This window comes from Lepisosteus oculatus, chromosome 7, assembly GCF_040954835.1.
Source record: "Lepisosteus oculatus isolate fLepOcu1 chromosome 7, fLepOcu1.hap2, whole genome shotgun sequence".
NCBI lineage: Eukaryota > Metazoa > Chordata > Actinopteri > Semionotiformes > Lepisosteidae > Lepisosteus > Lepisosteus oculatus.
This window is the reverse complement of record NC_090702.1, coordinates 33,460,650-33,483,057: the sequence shown is the minus strand read 5'-3', so window position 1 is coordinate 33,483,057 and position 22,408 is coordinate 33,460,650. Positions and strand designations below refer to the sequence as shown.

The 22,408-nt window shown below is 39.9% G+C and overlaps 1 protein-coding gene across 2 annotated transcripts in view; it reads right to left on the bottom strand.

Moving 5' to 3' along the window:
• Positions 1–22,408, bottom strand: part of strip2 (striatin interacting protein 2) — a 37,658-nt gene that overhangs the window by 7,140 nt on the left and 8,110 nt on the right. Inside the window, exons 4-17 of one of the 2 annotated variants that reach the window (XM_015352668.2) lie at positions 16,806–16,940; positions 16,585–16,705; positions 13,445–13,513; positions 12,293–12,399; positions 11,712–11,839; positions 10,308–10,496; positions 9,167–9,217; positions 7,714–7,946; positions 6,540–6,605; positions 5,320–5,383; positions 4,562–4,633; positions 2,947–3,021; positions 2,585–2,682; positions 990–1,116 (exon numbers count right to left, since the gene is read on the bottom strand). In XM_015352668.2, the coding sequence (XP_015208154.1) occupies positions 990–1,116; positions 2,585–2,682; positions 2,947–3,021; positions 4,562–4,633; positions 5,320–5,383; positions 6,540–6,605; positions 7,714–7,946; positions 9,167–9,217; positions 10,308–10,496; positions 11,712–11,839; positions 12,293–12,399; positions 13,445–13,513; positions 16,585–16,705; positions 16,806–16,940 (1,535 nt within the window). The remainder of the gene's footprint in view (positions 1–989; positions 1,117–2,584; positions 2,683–2,946; positions 3,022–4,561; positions 4,634–5,319; positions 5,384–6,539; positions 6,606–7,713; positions 7,947–9,166; positions 9,218–10,307; positions 10,497–11,711; positions 11,840–12,292; positions 12,400–13,444; positions 13,514–16,584; positions 16,706–16,805; positions 16,941–22,408) is intronic. The other variant, XM_015352669.2, reaches the window with a different exon arrangement.

Sequence of the window (22,408 nt, the reverse complement as noted above, 5' to 3'; positions counted from 1 at the left end):
TAAGCTATTTTCATCTAAACTTCATAAGACTATCCTGTTATTGTCCAGATAAGGCCATTTTTTAATGAGGATGGTGGTGGTTAGTGAGTGGCCTGTGCAAATGGTTGGAGCCACATTGCGAATTATGTTTTCACTAGGCCATCACTTCCAAGAGGGTTCATCATCGTTGTAAGCTCTGGAAACCTCAAACACAGGATTTGTGATTTTAACAATTGAGATCTGGCTCAATTAGGCCGCTGAACACACTTGTAAATACACTACCAAATAATCATATACAGTACAAGCTGATCCACACATTTGCGTTACAAATACATATTCAGGTGGATGCTGCACATTGGTGGTGGTGGAGGGGAGTCCCCATTACCTGTAAAGCGCTTTAGTCCAGAAAAGCGCTATATAAGTGTAAGCAATTATTATTAATTATCATTATTATATTCGGCGCTTAGAAAACTTCAAAACACGACTGCCGGAGGCCAAGTAATTGCTTCTCTGCACACTAGATGGCAGTGTTCCGTTGGATGAGTTGATACTGACGGAAACACGACCCGCCTTGCTCTGTAAAGTGTGCGCATTACAACAAATGCACAAACGAATACGCTAAAGTACTAAAACGTGATTTTTTTTCTAAAAGGATTAATTTTAGCAGCGAGAGCTCCTTCTGTTTCAGACTCTTGTCAATGAGAGATCTTTGTAATCCACACTCCCCAGGCTTCAGTGAGGTGCCCAGAGAACAGCCAGCAGTGAATCAATAGAAAATAAGTTTCTTTTAGAGGGAAGCTCACCCTTTTCATTTTAAGCCTCAAAGCACTTTCAAGAGAGGCATCCTTATCTGTACCGGTTTTCAATTTGCCCTTTACAGGTAATTTTTTGTCTTTTCAAATCAAGGGTTCTTTGACAGCCTTGCTATCAGCAGGGTGCAGGTTGCCTTAATGACAGACAGCTTCTGGGAAGCTCCATATTGGAATCTGTGAAAAGACTTGTCTTCTGACCTGGTAGATGTGGTTCAGTTTGAAGTGCTTTAGAAGCAGTAAGAGAAGAGCTGAAATGGCCTTGACAATAATTTCCTTGTGTCGGTTCACATCGATTCCCAGCTTCATGCTCTGCAGAACTGTAACCCTAGTTTCCAGAGAGAAAAATACAGTCAAAGCTCATGAAAAATACATTTCTCTTACAGATTCCACAACTGCATCGATCTCCTGTGGTTTTCTTTTATAGGTAGGCAGTCATCTACTTTTATCTGTGATTCAATATTCCTTGCAGGGAAACATCCAAAATGGCCTCAGAGATTAATTACATTTACTTCTGCCTCTCCTCTCTGAGTATGCCCTTTATATAATGTTTGCTGTTCAGCAACATAATTAAAATAGATTTTATACTATTTGGTGGCACTCAGTACAAAATGTACTGAAGTACAATACTATACATAAAGAAGACTGTTACAGAGAAGACTGATTGTCTTTGGTTTGTGGTCATTTTACTCTATCACTGCATTTTTAAAAAATAAACCTGGAACATCAGAACGTCATTATTTATTTCCTATTTAACCACCCATTTGGTTAACCCCAAATTGTTTTAAGACCGCTGATTGTTTAAGAGCTCCCTATATAGTACCTGCTCAGGAGAGAATGATACACACTTGCTCTTCTGATACCCTCCCATGTGTGAATCTCTCCTCGCTGCACACTGCAGGCTCCGCAGTGACAGCCAGGACACTCAGCACTGCCTGCAGGAGCACAGCGCCCCCTATTGGACACCCTGCAGGCTCCGCAGTGACAGCCAGGACACTGAGCACACCTAGAGGAGCACAGCGCCCCCTACTGGACACCCTGCAGGCTCCGCAGTAACAGCCAGGACACTGAGCACACCTAGAGGAGCATGGCACCACCTAGTGGACACCCTGCAGTCTCCGCAGTGACAGCCAGCACTGTCTGGAGGTACACCTGGCCTCTCACTGGTGTCACTACTAGGCTGTGGATACCTGATAAGCATAAGAGCTACAATAAGAGCTGCGATTTTCCAGATAAGATAAGAGCTACGATTTTCCAGAATGAGTCAGATCCTAAGCTCTTTAACCCCAACACTAAGTTGTGGAGCTCTACGGCTGTGCACATGTTTAATCCCACAATGACTAGTGACATGACCCTGACTCAAACTTTCCATGCCTGGATCATGAGCGAGTGGTACACTTAGCAGACATCTTTACTGCCCTTCTTGTATTCTGAATGGTCAAACTGAGAACATTAACACAACTATTTGCCAAAAAAGACTGTTAAGAATCCTGTAATCACTAGCTGTATTGCAACTCTGAATGATGCGATTTCAAGATTTCCAGCCTCTGAAGGGCAAGCTAATCATGACTGATCTCTCATTCATAGCAGACCACACCAGACCTTTCAATGTTCCCATGACAGAATCCATTTTCATTACCTACATTTAACATCACGGTGCTGGATATCACACTGCAAGTCTAATTAGTCATAGACAGCAAGAAATACCAGAAACATCACTACGCAGATTCAGCTTAAGGCCACTTCTGGTAAACAGTTACTGTACAGAGGGGGCTGTCTGGAAACTGGACACTTACGGCATCTCCTCTGGTAGGACGTCGGCCAGGATATTGATGGAGTCTGTCTTGGCCTTTGAGGTAGGAGCGGCAGCTAGCAGCAGTTTTAGCAGGGCTATCTGAAAGAAAAAAAGAAAGAAGTCAAAACTTCATTTCATCCTTACAAATGGAGTATGCAATATCCGACACGTAATTTGATTTAAATTTCAATACTTGGCTGCAAAGGTTCACTAAAAAGACTTAATGATACATTTTGATTCATAATTTCTGCTTTGGGGCATTTACAACTGGAAAATGGGATTCTCAGTCAAATCGGTGAAATGCAAAGAAACAAAAATGTTGTTTTCCTCTTCCCTTCCCCCTCTCAGGTCCTCCTCACTCACCACATACTGAGACAGGTTGGATAACATTCCCACATACAGAATTTCAGTTGGCATCTCTTCCACCTCTTCTTCTCCCTGTCCAATTCACACAAAGGAGAGAGTCGCTTACAAAATGGAGAACAGAAAAACAAAACAGAAAGAGGAAGAGTTTTGCTTCACTTTGGTTACACATTATTACCACCCCTGCACCCCACCAAATCCTCCTTACTCTGTACATGCACTAGAAGCTTGGGCCTCCAAGAGCAAAGTTGACTGAAATGACTGGACCTTAACATTTCTGTAAGAATGACATACAGTTTTACTGCTGTGTGTCTGGGTATGCAATATTGCCACTACCCATCCCCTCCAAACCACATCTAATACAGACCTCACCAAAATGTCATGCAATGGTTCCACAGGGTCATGTAAACTGAAGACCTCTTCTGGACTGGACAACCTAATTTATTAGCATTAATTTACACGGCCAATGTTTTTTTTAAAAGTGATTTACAATTTTATACCAGATTAGATGACTGGACACTTTAATGAAGAAAGTAGATTGAAATATCTTGTTCAAGGGTTCAAGCCGTGCTGCACCTGGGATCTTAACCCACAGACTTCCAGTTATAACACCTGAGCTCTAACCACAGTTTCACTGCAGCCCAGCATATTTGGATAAATAGTGTGCAATATTCAATATTATTGAACTAGACTTATGTAGAAAAATATCACAAAGCAGTACTGTCCTATAGTTCTGCAAGACCTGTTGTGCTACTGTATGATGAAACTATTTTTGAAAGCTTGCATTTTTATCCTCAGGTGAGCATTATAATTGCATTGATGTGTCTTTCCAAATAAAAGACTTATGCAGTCCCTCACAAATGTATTCACTCATTTCCAGTGATGTGCCAATGATTGTGTTGATCTACAAATTATATAGAAAACACGTTTCGGCCGTGAACCCTTCTTCAGGTGGCTTTGCAGCTGAAACGTGTTTTCTCTCTTCTCTTTTCAGCATGGAATAAACCTATTACTTGTTCCTTTGCAGACTATGCATGCTGACACAGCTACCCACCTAAACGATTGTTTTAATACTTCAGATGCATAAAATGACTTCAGCTCACACAATTGCCTGAGCTGCTCTTATTCAACTAAATGGAAGGGGTTAAGGCATAGTGGGACAGGGGGTAGCCTTGCTGCCTTGCAGCACTGCGGCCTCTAGGTTCAATTCCAGTCCTGCAGTGCTTTCTGTGTGGAGTGTCCATGTTCATGTACGTTTCCTCTGGGTGCTCTGCTTTCCTCCCAGGGTCCAAAGACATGCTGGTAGCTGAACGGCCTTCTGGGAAAACGGACTCTGGTGTGAGTGTGTGCCTGTCTGTGTTTGTGTCTGTGTGTGCCCTGTAATGGACTGGTGTCCAGTCCAAGGTGTACCTCGACTTGCACCCGTTTTTGTTTGGATAGACTCTGGCTCCCGCATGATCCCCAATTGGATGAAGCACTTAGAAAATGGACTGAAAAGGGAGTAAATACTTTTGTAAGGACTGAAAATCCACATCTCTGTGGAGCAGAGTTTACAAGAAGGGCAAGTGGGTTTTGGTGAATTTATGGATTTTCTTTCCTCCGGTCTCTCACTGACCATGGTCATTGGACACTGCTGAAGCTCATCCTCTCTCTTGATCTGGACTTCTGCAATTGAGACATACTTGTGCTGTCAACAACAAGCAACAAGAATTTTAAACAGTTTCACAGAAATTCATGTTCATCTATATTCTGATCTGTATCTGTACTGATAAAGATAACGAGAAGAATATGAGTGGCCCAGCCAGTGAAGATTCTAACCACTACAGAAATTCTCAAACTGTAACTATACATCCAATAGTGAATGCATGTTTCTCTTGTATTGTCTTGTACATTTACAACAGTCTCAGAACTGAACGGATTCACAATTGGCAGGATGCTTGGTGATTCTTCCAAATTTGGGGGATATAAAAATACTCTCAGATTCTAAATGAAAAACAAGACCTTTTCTGATCGTTTAAAATAATAATAGTTCATGCCTAAGCAAAACATGCAGCCCTTATCTAAAGACTTCTGCAGTGCAAATCTGTCTCTTTCTATAATATTGATCTTCTCCTTAAAAAGGAGTTGACATCTAGCCAAATTTATACACTGCTGAATGAAGTGAGACTAATGGAGCCTGTAGAGCCCCCCAGTTCAGCAAGATATACTGTACATATGCTCATAAACCTGCTTTCACAGACAGACAGCCTGGAACCAGCTGTGTCCAGGCACACTGTGCGCCAAGTGCCGGTTGAGTCAGCATGACCACAACTTGATAAGCCACCATTGCTCTATCAGTCTGCTTAGTCTTCATGCCCAGGTCTAGCATTTTACCTGTTTAAGCGTCTTCACACTTTCATGGATGGGTCTTGGCAGACCAACCAATGTTTCTGTATCACTACAAGAGATCAGAAACAAAAGGTCTAAGTTACCACTTGCTGTATGCTGCATTATGCTTAGGTTCCACTGGAGTCATAAGAGTGGAAAAGGATAATGCAATTTTAATGAGTCTGGAAAGACTGGAGCTATCAGCTGGGGCCACTGCTTGTATTCCAACAATAGATGTTTACAGTATTTGGTCATATGCACCATTTTTGCTCTTTATAAAGAAGAACCTGATAACAGAGACACCAAAGGCCTACATAGAGAAATATAGACTGCCGTGATAATAATATTATGGCTCAACAACATTTTTTTTTTCACTTGGAACGTAATCTAGAATTCTATTAAGGCATCCTGGAAAACAGTTGAAGAAAGTTTGCCGGACAAAATAAAGACACAGATATAGGAATAAAGAGAGTGCAAATGGTCATTTTCTCAGCCTAAAGAAATTAGCAAGAGACCAAGACTTCTGCTTCCTGAGAACACATTTACCAAAGCGTGTGCCAGCTGGCGTATGATGGCTCAGGAGCACAGTGTCGGCCCAGGCAAAGAGGAAGCTCACTGACTATTTGGCACTTGACTGTCAGCCTCTGCCAGGGGAGCAACAGACTGTAGGCTCCTTCTCTGAGCTAATTCAATTCTCACCTCATCTCCAAGATTCTGGGACGATTGTGATGCCACGGGGCAACTTCATTTCACTGCTCTTCTCTTCACACTTTATTTCAGTTCAGTGTACACGATTTGTAGGACATTTACAGCAGGTTTAGGCAGGTTTGTCCTCTCTGTTGTTAGGTTTATGTTAAAGGTTACAAAAAGTTATGTAATAGTGAGAGTGTAAATCCTAAAACTAGGATAAAATATCCCAAAGTGTAACTTTCAGAATTATTTTGTGAATACTTTCTTGATACCACATATTTCGGCACGTACTCACGAGTTATATAATTAATTCATGTAATTATAAGTAAGGTTGAGAGAAGCCTGTTTAGTCCATCATGCTTATTCAAATGTAAGTTAATGGATGATCCAGGAAACCCAACAATTTATTAGTCGACAGACAAAACAGTGATTTAATAGCTGGATGACCCTTTGTAAGGCCCTCTTTAATATTTTCTGGCAGCAACTGCATTCTCTGACTCTGTACCTGTATCAGGATGACAGAGGTTCTCACTTACTTTCCAAGGGTGAAGCCGATGAATTTATTTCTGCTCGTTTCCAGAAAGTGTTCGATGTCTTTCTCTCTGTTTAAAAACAGAACTTGTTAGTAACTGTATGGACAGGACTTCATAGGCATTTTAATTCTATGTTCACACTTAGCACTGCCTGAAATTCATTTTACTTAATATATCATGGTATGTTACTCACGAATAAAGGTATTAGGATTTTGTTTTTTAATGAAAATATGTTCAACAAATATCTTGCTAGTTTTCAAATACTTGGCATGGTCTATTCTGTTACAGGTTTTTAAAGTTTTCAATATTCTATAATTCTAGAGTCATCTGCAATGAAACGGGCTCTGAAAATCAAACACATCATAAATATTTAGCAGTGGGCTACAATAAGATAGAGTTTTTTTAATATTGTCAGTGTAACATTTTGCTGCACAACTTAGAATATTGGATGTATTCTTTTTTACCCAAATTTAGCTCATTGCGTTTTTCAATTATCTTTGTGGATAATTTGAAAAACAAAACAATGATAATTAAGAGACATCTTTTCCCCTGCTGGGAACAAAACAAAAACAATGATAATTAAGAGGCATCTCTCATCCCCTGTTGGGCACAAAAGTAAATTTCAGCAGACTTCTGATGCGACGAGATTGAGAAATTATTTAGTGTGTCTTAATATTCTGAAAATGGGTAAAAAAAAGTTTGGAGTGGAAATGCTCCTCAGGGCTAAATTCTGCCTGACACTTAAAAATATTGCCTTATTGCTTTGAAAAGGTACAATGAAAGCTGCTCAGAGGGAGTTGGAACTTCGTGCTGTTAAGCCTCAGCTCTGTCTCTACAGACTGACTGGAACGCAGGTCAGGAATCCCTCACCTGCTGACCTGTGATAGCCAGCTCCATGCCTGAAGAGGTAATCGATCAGCAGGAAGTTTTTTTTCTCAAGTCTTTAACCATTGAGGCACTAACGAGGACTAGAAAACTTGGCTACAGTATAAACAAAACAGCTCTGAACAAATCTCTGTTTTTGTTAAGACCAATTGCTGAGTACTGGATATTTCAGCAAACTTTCCAACATGAAAAGATAAATCCCAACCATGTTTATACGGTATTCTCAGAGCTGCTGCGGAGTCAGCACAAATGGAAGGAAAACACGTGAGCCTACTGGGACACGAACACCTACCTGACTTTGGGAGCCCAGGGCAGCCCCTTTGGAAAGGACAGCCTCTCCGTTGGGGGCCGGAGGGGCGGTGGTGGGGGAGGTGGCTGGATGATGACGTCTCTGTCGAGGGGGTCCACCTCGCCCTCGATGCCGCTGTCCGCGTCGTCATTGTCCTCCTCCTCGTCCCTCGCCTCGTCGTTCTTGAAGGGGTCGCGCTCATTGTAGGTGTCCAGGCTGTCCTGCTTCACCAGGGGCTGCAATGTGGAAAGGAACCATAGTCGGGAGGTAAAATCTCTTCATTTCCCACACGACAAACACTCGTCATGAAACAGGTTAGAGTGAGGAGCCGGATCAGCGTGCGAGCTGCACAGGAACCAGTGGAGGTTAATGCCACAGTGCGTAGGAGAGAGAGGGTGTGAGCAGACTTCCTCTCCCCCTTATACACTTGAAGACAGCTCCACAGATTGAGTGTTTTGAGCTCTAAACTGTTCAGCATGGAATTAACTTACTCTTTTTTACCTCAACTTGTGTTTGACTGCAAAAATTCCTTTTTTTATTCAAAAGGCTTCATTAAAGTAAAGGTCTCTGCTAGATTCAACGTCTGTTCATTATATTTTTTCCTACACGTTTTTCATATCAGAGCTGAAACGAATGCTCTAGTACTCTGGTGATTTTCCCAGTTGTCTCACAAACAAAAAGATGTTCTAACCGAGATAACACCCATTAAATCTGAGGGACCTTTGAGTTGCATTAATGGTACTAACTTTATTACAAAGCACTTCCACTTTCCATAGCATATTCAATCTACCTTATGCTTTTATTAAAGAAAAACATAAAGACATGCTTCTATTTCTCAAGTGTCTATTGACCTCTTTCTTTCAAAAACCTCCTTTTTAAATAATATTCAGCTTCAGTGCAGACAGCTAAGAAGCACATGAAAAGAATTAAAATAGCAAAGGATGCAACTTTAAAATAAAGGGTAATCAATTTGGACTGACAGTACAGATACCTCTAAGGATTAACATACATTATTTCAACTACTAGAAAGTAGAGTGAAATATATTTTTAACTTCTGCTGCAGTATAATTGAAGAAAATAGTTAATTGAGGCCATCCACTGTATGTGTGAACTTATAAAATCACTTATATCAATTAAAAAGTGTAAAAAATAAGAGTGCAGGTGTTAGGCATCGATGTAATGAACTCTGCCTTCACTACTGCCGCTGTTCAGCTGAATACTAAATATGAGACATCAGAATGGAGAGACAATGTGCATTTTCATTTGAAAAGCATTTATGCTAATCGAAAAGCTGCGCTGTGCATTCAAAGCCTCCTTCAAAGCCAAATGTAAAGGAAATAAGAAGCTGCATGACACAATCAGCCAGCCTCTCCCATTTCTCCTGTGTGCAGGGGCCACGCAGGGGAAAAAGAGCCACACCAGTCCAAGACAAAAATGTGGGAATGTGGGAATAGACCTGTTTCTTGAGAAAGGGACTGTCGCCTTCCAAGCTATCAGTAAAGGCCATCTGCAGAAATATAAGGAAGTGCGGGTGTAACCAAGAAAAACATCAAAACCACCCTTGGAAAAAAGGCTTCCTACGGAATACCTCCTCTGTGACATGCATGACCTGATACCACCATTTTCATGTGTAAATTCACCTGTGTGGACCTGCTCAAGTACTGTATGCCTTTGAAGGTACTATCATCTCAGACGAAAGAGGCTCAGATGTTCTCTACAATGGATTACTACTGCATAGATTACCACAGAATCTTCCAGTTTGCATTTCTAACAGCTGTATATGCTTTACAGAATTGTTCAGTGATTGATACCAGAGTTCATTGAGATATTTAAAAGTAATTATTTCTAATAAACAGAACTGTGTGGTGTTTCACCTTTGCTTTTCAAGATGATTCAACTGTGTGATGCAATATTTAAAAAGGCATCAGTTAATTAGATTAGTGTACACAGTTGTAGGGCAGTGTGTACAGATACAGCAGTGTTGCAGAGCAGTGTGTACAGATACTGCAGTATGACAGAGCAGTGTGTACAGATACTGCAGTGTGACAGAGCAGTGTGTACAGTTACAGCAGTGTGACAGAGCTTTGTGTACAAATACACCAGTGTGTATGGATACAACAGTGTGACAGAGCAGTGTTTACAGATACAGAAATGTGTACAGATACTGCAGTGTGACAGAGCTGTGTGTACAGATACAGCACCGTGACAGAGCTGTGTGTACAGATACAGCACCGTGACAGAGCTGTGTGTACAGATACAGCACCGTAACAGAGCAGTGTGTACAGATACAGCAGTGTTGCAGAGCAGTATGTACAGATACTGCAGTATGACAGAGCTGTGTGTACTGATACAGCAGTGTGACAGAGCTGTGTGTACAGATACAGTACTGTGACAGAGCTGTGTGTACAGATACAGCACCGTGACAGAGCAATATGTACAGATACAGCACCGTGACAGAGCAATATGTACAGATACAGCACCGTGACAGAGCAGTATGTACAGATACAGCAGTATGGCAGAGAAGTGTGTACATATACAGCAGTGTGACAGAGAAGTGTGTACAGATACAGTGGTGTGGTAGGGCTCAGTCTCTTTACCCTGCGGCTGCGTCGTCCTCGCCTCTGCTGCTGCTGCTGTTCGATGAGCTCCATGGCTGAGGCGGGGGGTGAGGCGGCCCTCATGCTGCGCACCACCTTAATGCTGTCCTCGGGAAGGGCAGGCAAATGCAGCTTCTCTCGTCGCTTCACCTTCAGCTCCTGCAGCTCTTCAAACCCCCCCAGAGTGAACTGCCACACACATACACAATGATCCTGCTGTGAACAGAGCTATCAGAGCTGTGGACAGTCCTAACCACTGTTACCCTTACAACATGCAAGATCTTTACATGTTTTACCTGTGGTATGAGAATATGCCTACAGAGAAGAGCTGTTGTATTGAAGAGAGGATGTGTCTGCATTTCATTGAACCATCTTCAGTCTAGACATGGAACTGATAAGAAATATTTATATACAGTATTCGCTATTTATACATTCACTATTATTTAATCAAGTGTGTGACTGGTTGTACGTCCTGAGATGGAGAAACATCCTGTCCTGGTTGTAACCTTGCCTTGTACAAATTGTTCCCAGGATAGACTCTTAGGGAGAGCCTATGACCTTGAATTGGATAAGCGGTTATGGAATTTGATGTGATGACCCCTATATAATCAGAAAACATATTGTATCATTATTCTGACGCAAAATGGGCAATTGTTGATAAATACACAATATGTGGAAAAATCAACATATTCATATTCATATTCATATTCAATCAATTTCATGCATTTAATTACACATAAATCTGCAGTTCATTTTAATAATTATGTTCCAGAATTGAAAATGCATTTACTTTATGTATATAGCCCAAAAATGTACATTCATGAAAAATACTGTACACTTTTAAATGCAGAACAGCACTGCTAGTTTGCATACCTAAAAATACATCTCTTGACTATTCTAAGGCATCAGCCTGTTATAGTGCTATCTTTGTTCTCACTGCAAAGCAAGCCACTAATCAGAGGACAGCGGTCAGACTTTAAATAAGACATCTATTGTCAAATTTTTAATCTTGGTGTGCTTTGAAAAAACAGATGTGGTGCATAGAAACTACAAATGTGACAGATATACTGGAAATTATCAGGAAAACTCATTCTTTGTCTATAAGATGGATCTCGGGGGTGTATAGTGTAGGACTCTTAACCTGCTAAGGGCTTTTTTGTTATTATTGATTTGCACTTTTAGATGGAATACATTTTACAGTGTACGTAAGATGCACAGCCTGAGTGTCCTCTATGATAAACAGCCTGGCCCTTCCCAGACATCTCCGCCATCTGGACTTGTTACATGTGGGCAACAGAGCAGAAGAGCAAAGATACTGCATTGCAGAGGGTCAGCTCTCCCTTCTCAGGAGAACTACCACAAAGAAACTGGACTAAGTAGAAATCCTGGAAGGATCTGACTCACCAGGACAGTTTTCCAGAGCAGCAAAAGGACTTTCTTCATTGGAAAGTGTGGAGCATTCATGCTGCAAAACTTGGTCACCATGGTAAACAGAAGAAGAGCAAATGGCTCTCCATTATACAACTGGGAACCTACAGGGATGTGAAGAAAGGGCACACTTATGTCAAAAGACATATAAAATAGATACACTTCCAATAAAGGCTCTAGACATCATTTTATAATATACTGTATATATTTCCATATCATATTCTAAATATTTTCAATCCAATATATACTGTAACTTTGCTCAAATTCCATAACATTTGAAGAGACAAGAGGAAACTACATGGAAGTGCATTTAAAACCAAGAACTGGAGCACATCTTTACATAAAGAGTTAAAGGAACATTAAACAAGTTACTCAGCTATGTCGTTGTATCCTGGCCTCTTTCAAGAAATGGCTGGATGGGATCTTGGGATCAATTAACCAATAACTACCATACAGGCTGTTGTAACGTTATGTCCTTAACTTCATTAGCCCCACTCATTAGTTCTTGAGTATTTACACATCTCATCTCTCTTTATGTGACTATGGTTGTCCCATACCTAGTTCTGTCCTGAATGTCTCTCTGGCTGTTTTCCACTCTGGGGTTTCCTCTTCTGTCTCCAAGCGAATGATTTCCACCATGAGGTACATGATACTCAGCAGAACCCTGAGCAGCAAGTTAACAACACTAACTTCAGTAAAACTCAGTTTAAAGACAGGCACAGGAAAGAAAAAATAGGGCAAAAAATGGGGATAAGACACATAGCAACTCAGCTGTAGAATGGCATTTTTTTCTACTACTTCTATCTCTATAATATGAGGAGACACTGACAGACGATTCGATCTTTGCTGTATAACGAATCTCACTGGGAGAGTGCTGGCCTGACTTGAACAGGAACAGTTAATTTATGAGGAAACGCCAAGTTATGTTGCAGAAAACCCTTCAGGAAAAAAGAGCAGTGTCTTATTTTTTATAGCTTTACATGTCAGTCCATTTAATGAAGCTGCAGCAAGAATGACAAGCACAAACTATTGCTGTAACTCAGCACCACTAAATACGTATGAAAGAGAATCCAACACAGCTGCCTTTGCCTTCTAATTAAATCATGATAATGGAAACAGACAGTTTTACACACTTTACAAAAGAACCTGACATTTCTGTGACCTTTAAATACCCATTCCATGCACTCTTATTAAGATTTGGGAAATAACACTTTGAATTTATTCATAACACAAAATTCAATGTACTGTATTTGTGTTGGCTCCAGGCAGAAATAAACATAAATTTGCTTAACATTACTAAAACACTATATGATGTAACAGATTTAAAACATTAATACAAGATAAATTAATAGTTTAATTTTTAAAGATTCTACTACTACAATCTACTACTTACACACATAAGAACAGAATTCAATGTTGCTTTTTGTAATTTGAGAATCCTATACAGCTCTCTAATGTTTATTTAAAAATCATACTTATTAATTACATGACAGGGGAAATTTGAAAACACTACCACCTTGCAATATTTAACATTATAAATCCATTATAAATCCCTTGAGAGAAATAAATCTGTTAAGCAATCCCAGACTTGGCCTTCATTAGCTGTTGAATTAATCTGGGGTGTGTCCATTCAGACTAGTGTCTATGAGAGAGCGAGTTCATGGTCTCAGGCCCTGCGTGTGTATACACTATCATCACTGCAGCCTTACCTGAGCTCTGTGCTGTCAGCAAGAGAAATAGCTGGCTTTCTCACAGCACTGCTGCAAGCCTGGTTATTACTGGAAAACAGCAGGAAAAAAACATGAGCAGAACTTGGAAGGGGACCAATTTTTGCCGGTTATACAGAACCCTTTGGTGTTGACTCCTTTATAAAACTGGGATATCTTGCCTCTTTTCACACAAACCAATCCTAGCTAGCAGTTAGAAGAACTGCTTAATCAGAGCTGTGAACGAGGGGACAAATTCAATCATGACTCTAATGCTAACCCTGAACCATCAGGAGTTGCATCTTTTGAAAGTCCGTAGTGTAAAGAAATGTGAATTTTCTTTAGTAAAGGCTATTTTGTTGTACTTTTAAAACTAAAAAGGTAGCATCACTGATGTTTAGCCATCATAACTGCATAACATCATTGGAAATATACTGCATGTACAGATTCTTTTAAAAAATAGATATTTTTATAATGTGGTTTCGCTCACTAGGACATGTGCTTCTGTGTAATTAATTCACCAAGATAGACAACCGGGGCTGTGATATCACAGCTCTAAAGGAATTAGCCCTGGCAAAACTCTCTCTTAAAAAAAAAAAAGACAACAGAGACTTCCGAAAATATTCACAACGAAGCTGTTCTCTTGAAGCAAACAGAGCTGTAACAGTTTCCAATCTCCCTTGGAGAATGGCTATAAAAAAATTACACTTTGAAGCCTGACTTTCTAAGAATACATCGCTGTGTGTGGTGCACTGCAGCTTCATTGTGCTCCTGCTGGCCTCATCTACTCTGTCCCCCCGAACATATCATGGGCAATTAAAAAGCTGTGGCATGTCTCTGCAGAGGACAGACCTTCCACAAATCCACAGGGCTCTAGGAGTGTAGAGGCTTTCTATTTGAAGTGAATTGTGGCACACAGTCTGGAATACAAATCTGTCATGAACGATTTTAGAAACCGGTAGTTGGGGAAACGTACAGTTATCTTTGGAAAAAAGATAATATTAGACAGTGGACCAATATAAAAATCAGTTGAACAGGTCAGGGAAGCAACCAGACCATTTGAAACCAGTGAAACTTCCCTTCAAGGCTTAACCACATCAACAGCACACACAAGGAACCCAGAAGGCACAATTTAACTTTTTCATTTTGTACCTTCCACACAGCAGAACTCTCAAGGCACTGTTCAACAGAGATTCTGATTATTGATGTTGAAGTGAAAATTTCCTTCTTTGAGAGTGATGAACCAAATAATGTGAATCTGGTTAGAGCTGTTGTACTTGTGCATGTGGAACCACTTCCTTTTAATTCTCCAGAGACTGCATGGGATCAAAGTCTCTGTTATTATTATGAGCGCTATTTAAGAAAGAAAAAAATGCAGCAGTATAGTTAAAAGATGGACTATAATTGTGCAATAAAGTTTTCAATAAATCTGGAAGTAGATGTAGTACTGTAGTTCATAGGTACTGTAGATTCAATGTACTTTTAGTTAGAAAAGAGCCACACACTAGTATATTTAGTACCTTAGGAACAAGTCACAGGTTTATTCCACCTGAAGAAGGCTCCACGGCCAAAACGTTGTTTTCTTTCTTCTCTTTTCAGCATGGAATAAACCTATGACTTGTTCCTTTGCAGCCTACACATGCTGATGCAGCTACCCACCTGAACTATTTAGTACCTTAGATGGTATTCCGGTAAAGAATGACTTCTTCTAGTCTAATATTAATTAACTAAAGGTATGTGTTAATATTTCAGCACCAGAAAGACAGAGTACCGGTTTTAACCGAGCAATATAACGTACATGGTTCCCTTGTGACACTACTAATAAATGATAACAAACAGAGGCAAGAGTAACACCAAGGTTTTCATTCAACGGCTTCATTTCACCAACGTCACTAGCTTTGCGAAGCTGTTTTTGGGACCCTATGGGCATATACTCAGATTTGTTCCTGTTTAGCTTAAAAAAGGTCTGCTGCATCCATATTGCAATGTTAAACTGATTGCTATAAACTGCAGATACCTCAATGAGAGTATCTGAGTGCCAACATCACAACAGTGAAACCATGATGGGAAATAATTTGACCAGGATGCAATATAGTCCCAGGACAAACCCTGGTGGAACACCATCAGCATTAAAACCGTCAAAATTTACAAACTGGTCCCTAGTAGTCAAATCAATTCAGGGAGGTACCAATAATAATTAACTAAAGAGGTTTGAAGAGCTCAACAATTCAAGGTTAGACAGTAATTGAGCTGCTACCATCACTACTCCAGAATTTTTGAGAGACAATGCAAACTGTAAAAAGGGCACTAGCTGTTTAACATGTGAGAGTCCCAGCCAGTTTTTTAACACAAGTGGGATTGCAAGTAACCATTAAGCAAACTGGAAAGAGACCATGTTTCAGAGACTCATTGTTGAATTTAGTAACAATTGGACAAAGAGCTAAGAAGCTAGCTTTGTGTAGGGGCCTAGGGCACAGGAAGTGGGTTTTAACTAACAGATCAGTCATATATGTAGTATCAAAAGCTATGAAATAAGAAAAATATGAACTTGAGGAAGCAGGAGAGTGTGAAATAACTGCATTCATGTGTTACACTGTTTAGTGGAAGGAGAGAAAGCAGGGGGAAATTGAGGCTATGTGCAAACCCAGAGTGAAATGTAGCCAGTAAACCTGCTTAACACTTTTACTCTTATGATGTGATGTTTAAGGACGAAGTAGTCAGAACGTTGGTTTTACATTTCACAAATTACACCACAGTGTCCCCTGTGGCCATACAGAGGTTTTAGTCTGAAACCTACAATCCAGATGAGAAGAGAACAACCTAGTGGTCCAACACCAAAACACCACTTATAGCAGCAAACTGTTTTTTTTAAATGAGTACTTGAATCTACTTGAACACATGAAGTCCCTACTCACAGCTAGTTTTTAGCTGTTTGTCCATTTGTTACTGTTGTTTATGAGTCTCCAAAATGCAGTCCCCTCCCTGTAAGCTTAAAAGCTGCTGCTATCCCACTTGTCTTAAAAAAATGGCCAGGATTCCCACATATTTAACAGCTAGTTTCCCATTTCCAATTGCTTTAGCTTCATATGAAGTGCTGGTAGACTGCAAGTACGGCCCCTGTGATAGGACTGCAAGAGACTCACTCTATTTCCATGCTGAGCAGCTCCAGCAGCGCAGTGAAGGTCCCCATGTCATACAGGAGGAATATGTTGTGTCGAGACCAGTGGAGCACATCCAGCTCAGAGTCGCACTCATCAAATACACCTAGGGAACAGCAGGCACACAGTGCTGTCACATGTGAATTCAGTAATTAATAAAGAATTTTTCACATGACGCATGGTGTTTTGTTTTCTACAGCACAAACCTTGTGCCAAGTACAGAATGGCTCGGGCCACTTTCAGTCTTTTATCCCGGTTTGTAACCTCCAGTGCGTCCAAGAGTCTCATCACATAGGCCTTCTGCTCTGAAAGGTCCAGTTCTGTCCACTTCTTCTGCTTCACTGGGAGAGAACAAAAGGTCCTCTCAGTAACAAATCAGGGCAAGATTTCACAAACAAGGCAAGATCAACCACATTTTAACCTCTGCCGGGAAACTAATGTGAATGGACAATTATAATACATATTATGACAGAATACAGAATTATTCTATTGAGGAGACTCAACAGAAGCCCACTTAGTTCATATATGTTATATGTCTGTAAGATTAATTGATACTGAAACATAACCCCACATTTAATGGTAGTAACTGAACTTTTTTTTAGTACTACAGTATGTACTCACTTCAAAACAAGACACACATAGTATTTAGTATTAATTATTTAGTACATATTATTAATTATTTACATAACACAACAGCCTCTTCCTGTCTCCTACTTTAAACCTGACAGACAGATGTGGAGACCCTCAGCCCAGGAGTGCAGCAACAAAGCCAGTGAAACTCAGAAGAAACTGGCAATGACCTGAGTTTGGAGTTTTCAAATATTTCTAATAGGATTGTACTGATATAAGATGACAGTGGCAGGACAGTTCCAGTAAATGGGTATCTGGCATCCCTCCTCCATGAATGTTACCAAGACTGACCTGCCACATTTATCTATCAGTGACCCCCCCGAAGGAAGGAAACCCCAATTTGGTTTCCTTATGATACTGCAATAAGTGGAATCAATTTTAGGTATGACCAAACATAAATATCAGAACAAGGACTTCATTGTTGGAGTAAACAACTATCTTGACATGATGGCTCTTCTACAACTGCACCTCAATAAGAAAGATACTGTTGTGGAAATGACTTGTTTCCTCATGGTAAGGTGAATCTATTTGAATTTTAGTACAGAGCTGTAAACTACATTGTCTGCAGTGTTGTAGTCTCAGCGTCCAGCCTCTTGAAAAAAGAAAAATTTGAATAAAAAATAAACAACAAGTGTGTTCTTACAAAGATGTGGAATGTACATCACATTTAGCCAATAATATTTTTTCTGTATTTTTAAAGCTTCCTGCATCTCTTTAGAGGTTCAGTTTCTTATTACTCTTCAGCAATGAATGCTAATCTCCTGATCTGCTTTTTCCTGGTCAATCAGGGACAATTTTGTCATTTTATTTCTCTCCTCTTTCTAACCTTCTTTCTTAAGCATGTATTCACTTTTCTTTGGAATATTTAACTCCAGAGTCCCCTTTCTCCCAGACGTTTTCAGTCTGGGAGAAAAATCCCCAAATAAATTTGTTCAACCACGAAATTGAGATTTGAGAGAATCCCACATCTGCAATCGATTTTCAATGACAATGAAAAATAAAGAATAAATCTCCTGACATTTCTGTATGTGCATGTTTGAAAGACCTCTCTATGTTCACTGCACAAAGATTTTAACTGATGGGAAACAGGTAGGCTGACTTGCAAAAAAATATTCTAAAGGAAGCTGGTACTCCACTGTGCACAAAGTAGTCACAGCCAAGAGTTCTGTCCCTATGGCAATACTGAATGGACACCATAATCTAATGTGTATTTCATTACAGGAGCATCTTCTCCTCTGTATGATGTTTCTACGCACTTGTAGCAAGGCTTTGTGCACTGAACATATGATATGAGATAAGATCACTTTATTGGCCATATACAATTTCTTGCATTAGGAATTTGTCTTTTCGCAGCTCCATGAGACACAGAGACAGAGAGAAGCTTGGGATCAGAATGCAGGGTCATCCATTTTACATGTACAGCACCCCTGGAGCAGCTGGGGTTAAGGGCTTTGCTCAGGAGCTCAACAGAGTAGGATTCCTCTGCTGGCTGTGGGACTTGAACCGGCAACTTCCAGCCACAGGCACAGATCCTTAGACACAGAGCCACCACTCCACCCCCTGAACATGTTACAGAAGGTGATATCACCCCCTTGAAACTTATGCAGTGCAAACATTCTGCAACCTCAAAAGAATCGCAGCCACACTGGAGTAGATCTGAACTCATTACACATTGTAAACTAATCTTTGCAGATTATTTTTATGAAATTTAACATTTTTAATGATTATTAAATTTTAATGATTATTTTTATATTGTGTGTTGTCACCCAGTAGTTATCCACTTGCTCTGCACACCTCACACTAAGCACAGAGTACCATACTGTTACTTTACTTGTGTTATATTACTGTACTTTACTGTCCATGTGTGAAAATCCTTTAGAGCACTAAAGTTGTAATGTTGAATGTATGTCCTTGGGGTGCCAGCAATCCTAAATCTGATCTTCAGGAGTAAACTAGGAGGTCCTGGTTAGCGCTGTCTTACAAATTACATCAGTGCCGTACGAAAAAAAGGATTTGGTTGGGTTTATTAGAACTCCTCTTTTTCATAGTTAACATCTCTTCCTCTTAAACAATTGCTCAACTCTCTTTCAGGAGTAGGCCATCTGCAAAGCTGAGATTAACCTGAATATTTCTTATCTGGAATTGACTGTTCTTTTCTGACTGTGACCAGAAAGCACTTTTGACATTCTTTCTGTACTCAAACACAAAAATTTAATTTACCATTCTTTGCTATTTAAATCCTAAACCCAGTACTCAATATATACTGTAATGCATACGGCCGACATTGCTGGTTGTGTGAGCCGGTTTACCAGCGCGGTGACGTCACCGCCATTCCCTGTGAATGTTTTGGACAGCTATCAAGCAAAATTAGTTTTACTCTATTTTATCATGTCTGGTTGTGATATGAAGAGCATTTAATGTCCAGGAGGCTATCTGATGAGTAAAAGACTGCTCTCCACAGACATTCAGGCTGAAGCCCTGCTTTTCTATCTAAAAAATGTGCATTAAGAAAATAAAAAAGCTTGCAAACAAGAACAGGTCATTGGTTCCACATGAAATATATGGTTTAAATAAAAGAAATGGACAAATTTCATAATGGTTGAGACCATACTATACAATGTGAACTACATATCGCTGCCTCATTTTGTAATGCCTTGAAGGTTAGTCCAATCAGTTAATTGGGAAATGGTTTGGAGATCCCAAATAATACAATTTTTCACATACTTTTAATAAAGTTTGGTATTTTCAGAAGAATAATTTACTATAGTTGCATGGGTTCATAAAAGTTTCTAACTATATTATGTTAACAAATGCTTTATCCTAATGTGGAAATGACACAGATCTTTCAGACTGGTAACTGAGATTCTCTACAAGTGGTGTGAGTTTTATTCTGTTCATAAGGAAGTGTTCTTCCTCAAAAGAAGATTAATGCATCATGAAGGTTTCCTGGCCCTGAAAGAACCAGGGTGCCTGACAAGAGAGACAGCGCCAATTGGTCTGTAAGCCATTGCTTGGGGAATCGGGATCAGTGTGAATCATCAACATCTGGATCAACCCACATTCTTAACAGTGATTTCACTCAGCAGCCTCTTTAAACATTTTTTTTTATAGGCAGTCACATTTTATCAGAACCTCCTGTTACAGAATAACAGACCACAGAGAAGTTGATGTTTCCGCTTTCCACATATTAAAAACAGTGTCATCTGTTTGCGCAGACTGAAAGCGCAGAAACAAACAACAGGCTTGGTGTGAAAGCTGAAGAGGCAGCAGCACTGTGTCAGTCACCGTTCACGTGGAATTCCAAAAGACTGGGTTTTACACCAATCCTGCAGGCTTTTAATCAGGTCAGACAACTCTCTTTTTTTCTCTGTGGAAAGATTAATTTGCATATTCCTGAGGCAGTCTAGAACAAACGGCCATTATGCAGAAGTCACGTCAGGTGGGCACATATTTTACTGTCTTCCACCACATCCTGGTAAACTGTCCCAAACGGAAACAGATTAAATTGTAATCTGAGAGGTCCGGGCCTGAAAATACATGTTTGCTCAGGTATGATGTCAGACTGAGAAAGGATTTGTCTGGACCAGAGAAAAAAATTAATAAATAATTAATAGCCTAGTCTACAACAACAGTGGTCATCACTATGCATGCTTTGCCATTATTAAAATCCATTTCAAAATGATCTAGACTGCATTCTTCAGGAACATCTTCACACCCCTGGTACATACACACAGGAAAGACGATACTGTTATGGAGCATATTTGAACAAACCTTTTCAAGAGAACGCCCCGTTTAAGCTCTAGCATATTATCAGAACTTTGCTAATCCAGACAGACTCATTTCTATGTTTGTTTTTTTACCACAGAATTTGTTTTTACTTTCATAATCATCCTTTCACACAAACAAGCATACATTTCATAACTGCTTTTTCCAAATCAAGGTCGCATGGGAGCCAGAGGCTATCTGAGCAAGCAACTGACGCACGGCAGGGATAAACATACATGTACTGTACATCTGAATTTCAACTTTTATAAGAAATGAAAACATTGTTTTGTTGCTCACACCTGAAGAAGGCTCCTAAGCGGAAACGTTGTGTTTCCTTTCTTCTCTTTTCAGCATGGAATAAACCTTTAACTTGTTCCAATGTGAAAACATACAACTATGACACACAGATAACATCCAGACACTGCATGTACATACAGAGACTTAATTTTCATAAAAACATTTTTTAAGCAGAATAAAAGTCTCTGTGTTTATTATGTGATGTGAAAGCAAATAAATACAGATTTATTGTGATGAAGATCAGCAAAAGCCCCTTTTTTGGGAACATCTCCGCTAGTTCATTTACCTTTTCTCTGTATATATTTCTCACAGTATAAAAGCTGGAGATCCCCACCCTGCTTTGAACTCCAGTCTTGCATATTGTTTAAAGATTAAGCATTTTATAACAGATCTTGTTTACACCTATTAAACAGACATCCTGCTGATACGTAAACACTGCCTAGGCATAACATCTAGGTCATACAAATCTAACTATTTTGCTAGATTGACAGATATAGAACAACCCATGTGCATTAGCTGACAGTACATTTGGCAGAGCTAAAAAACGAAAAATAAAGTGCTTAGTGTAAATATCTGTGACACTAACTGAATGAGACGTGCAATATAAGAGCCTTTTCTTGACAGAAATCCTTTTACCAGGAATGTACAGGAATTATAATTTCATCTATACCTATCTTGAAGGCCACCGCATTTTATAAGAAATAAGCAACTAGAAAATGTTGAATAAGGCGTCACTGACACATCAGCATAGAAACATAGTGAAGGAGAATGCACGGATGGTACATTGACCCCTTTTACACCATCCCTGTAGACAAGGTCTGTAACTAGAGCAGGGAGACCACACAGATCAGAGCAGTTAGGGCAAACACTGAGATTCATTCTCTGTCTGCTGCAAGGAGAGTGGAAAAGGTTACGACCAGGAGCTTCTCATTAATCAGCACTTACCCAGCCTCCTAATGCAAGCTAAATAGTTTTGTGGGTTTTTTTAGTGACCACCTTATAAATGAAGATGGGTGTACTGTTCTACAGCTCAGTATGCAAGGTTTTCTTTCAGAAATGGTTAAGAAAAAAGGGCTTCTTTTCAAAATTAAAAAAATGCAGACTACCGGAAATGCTA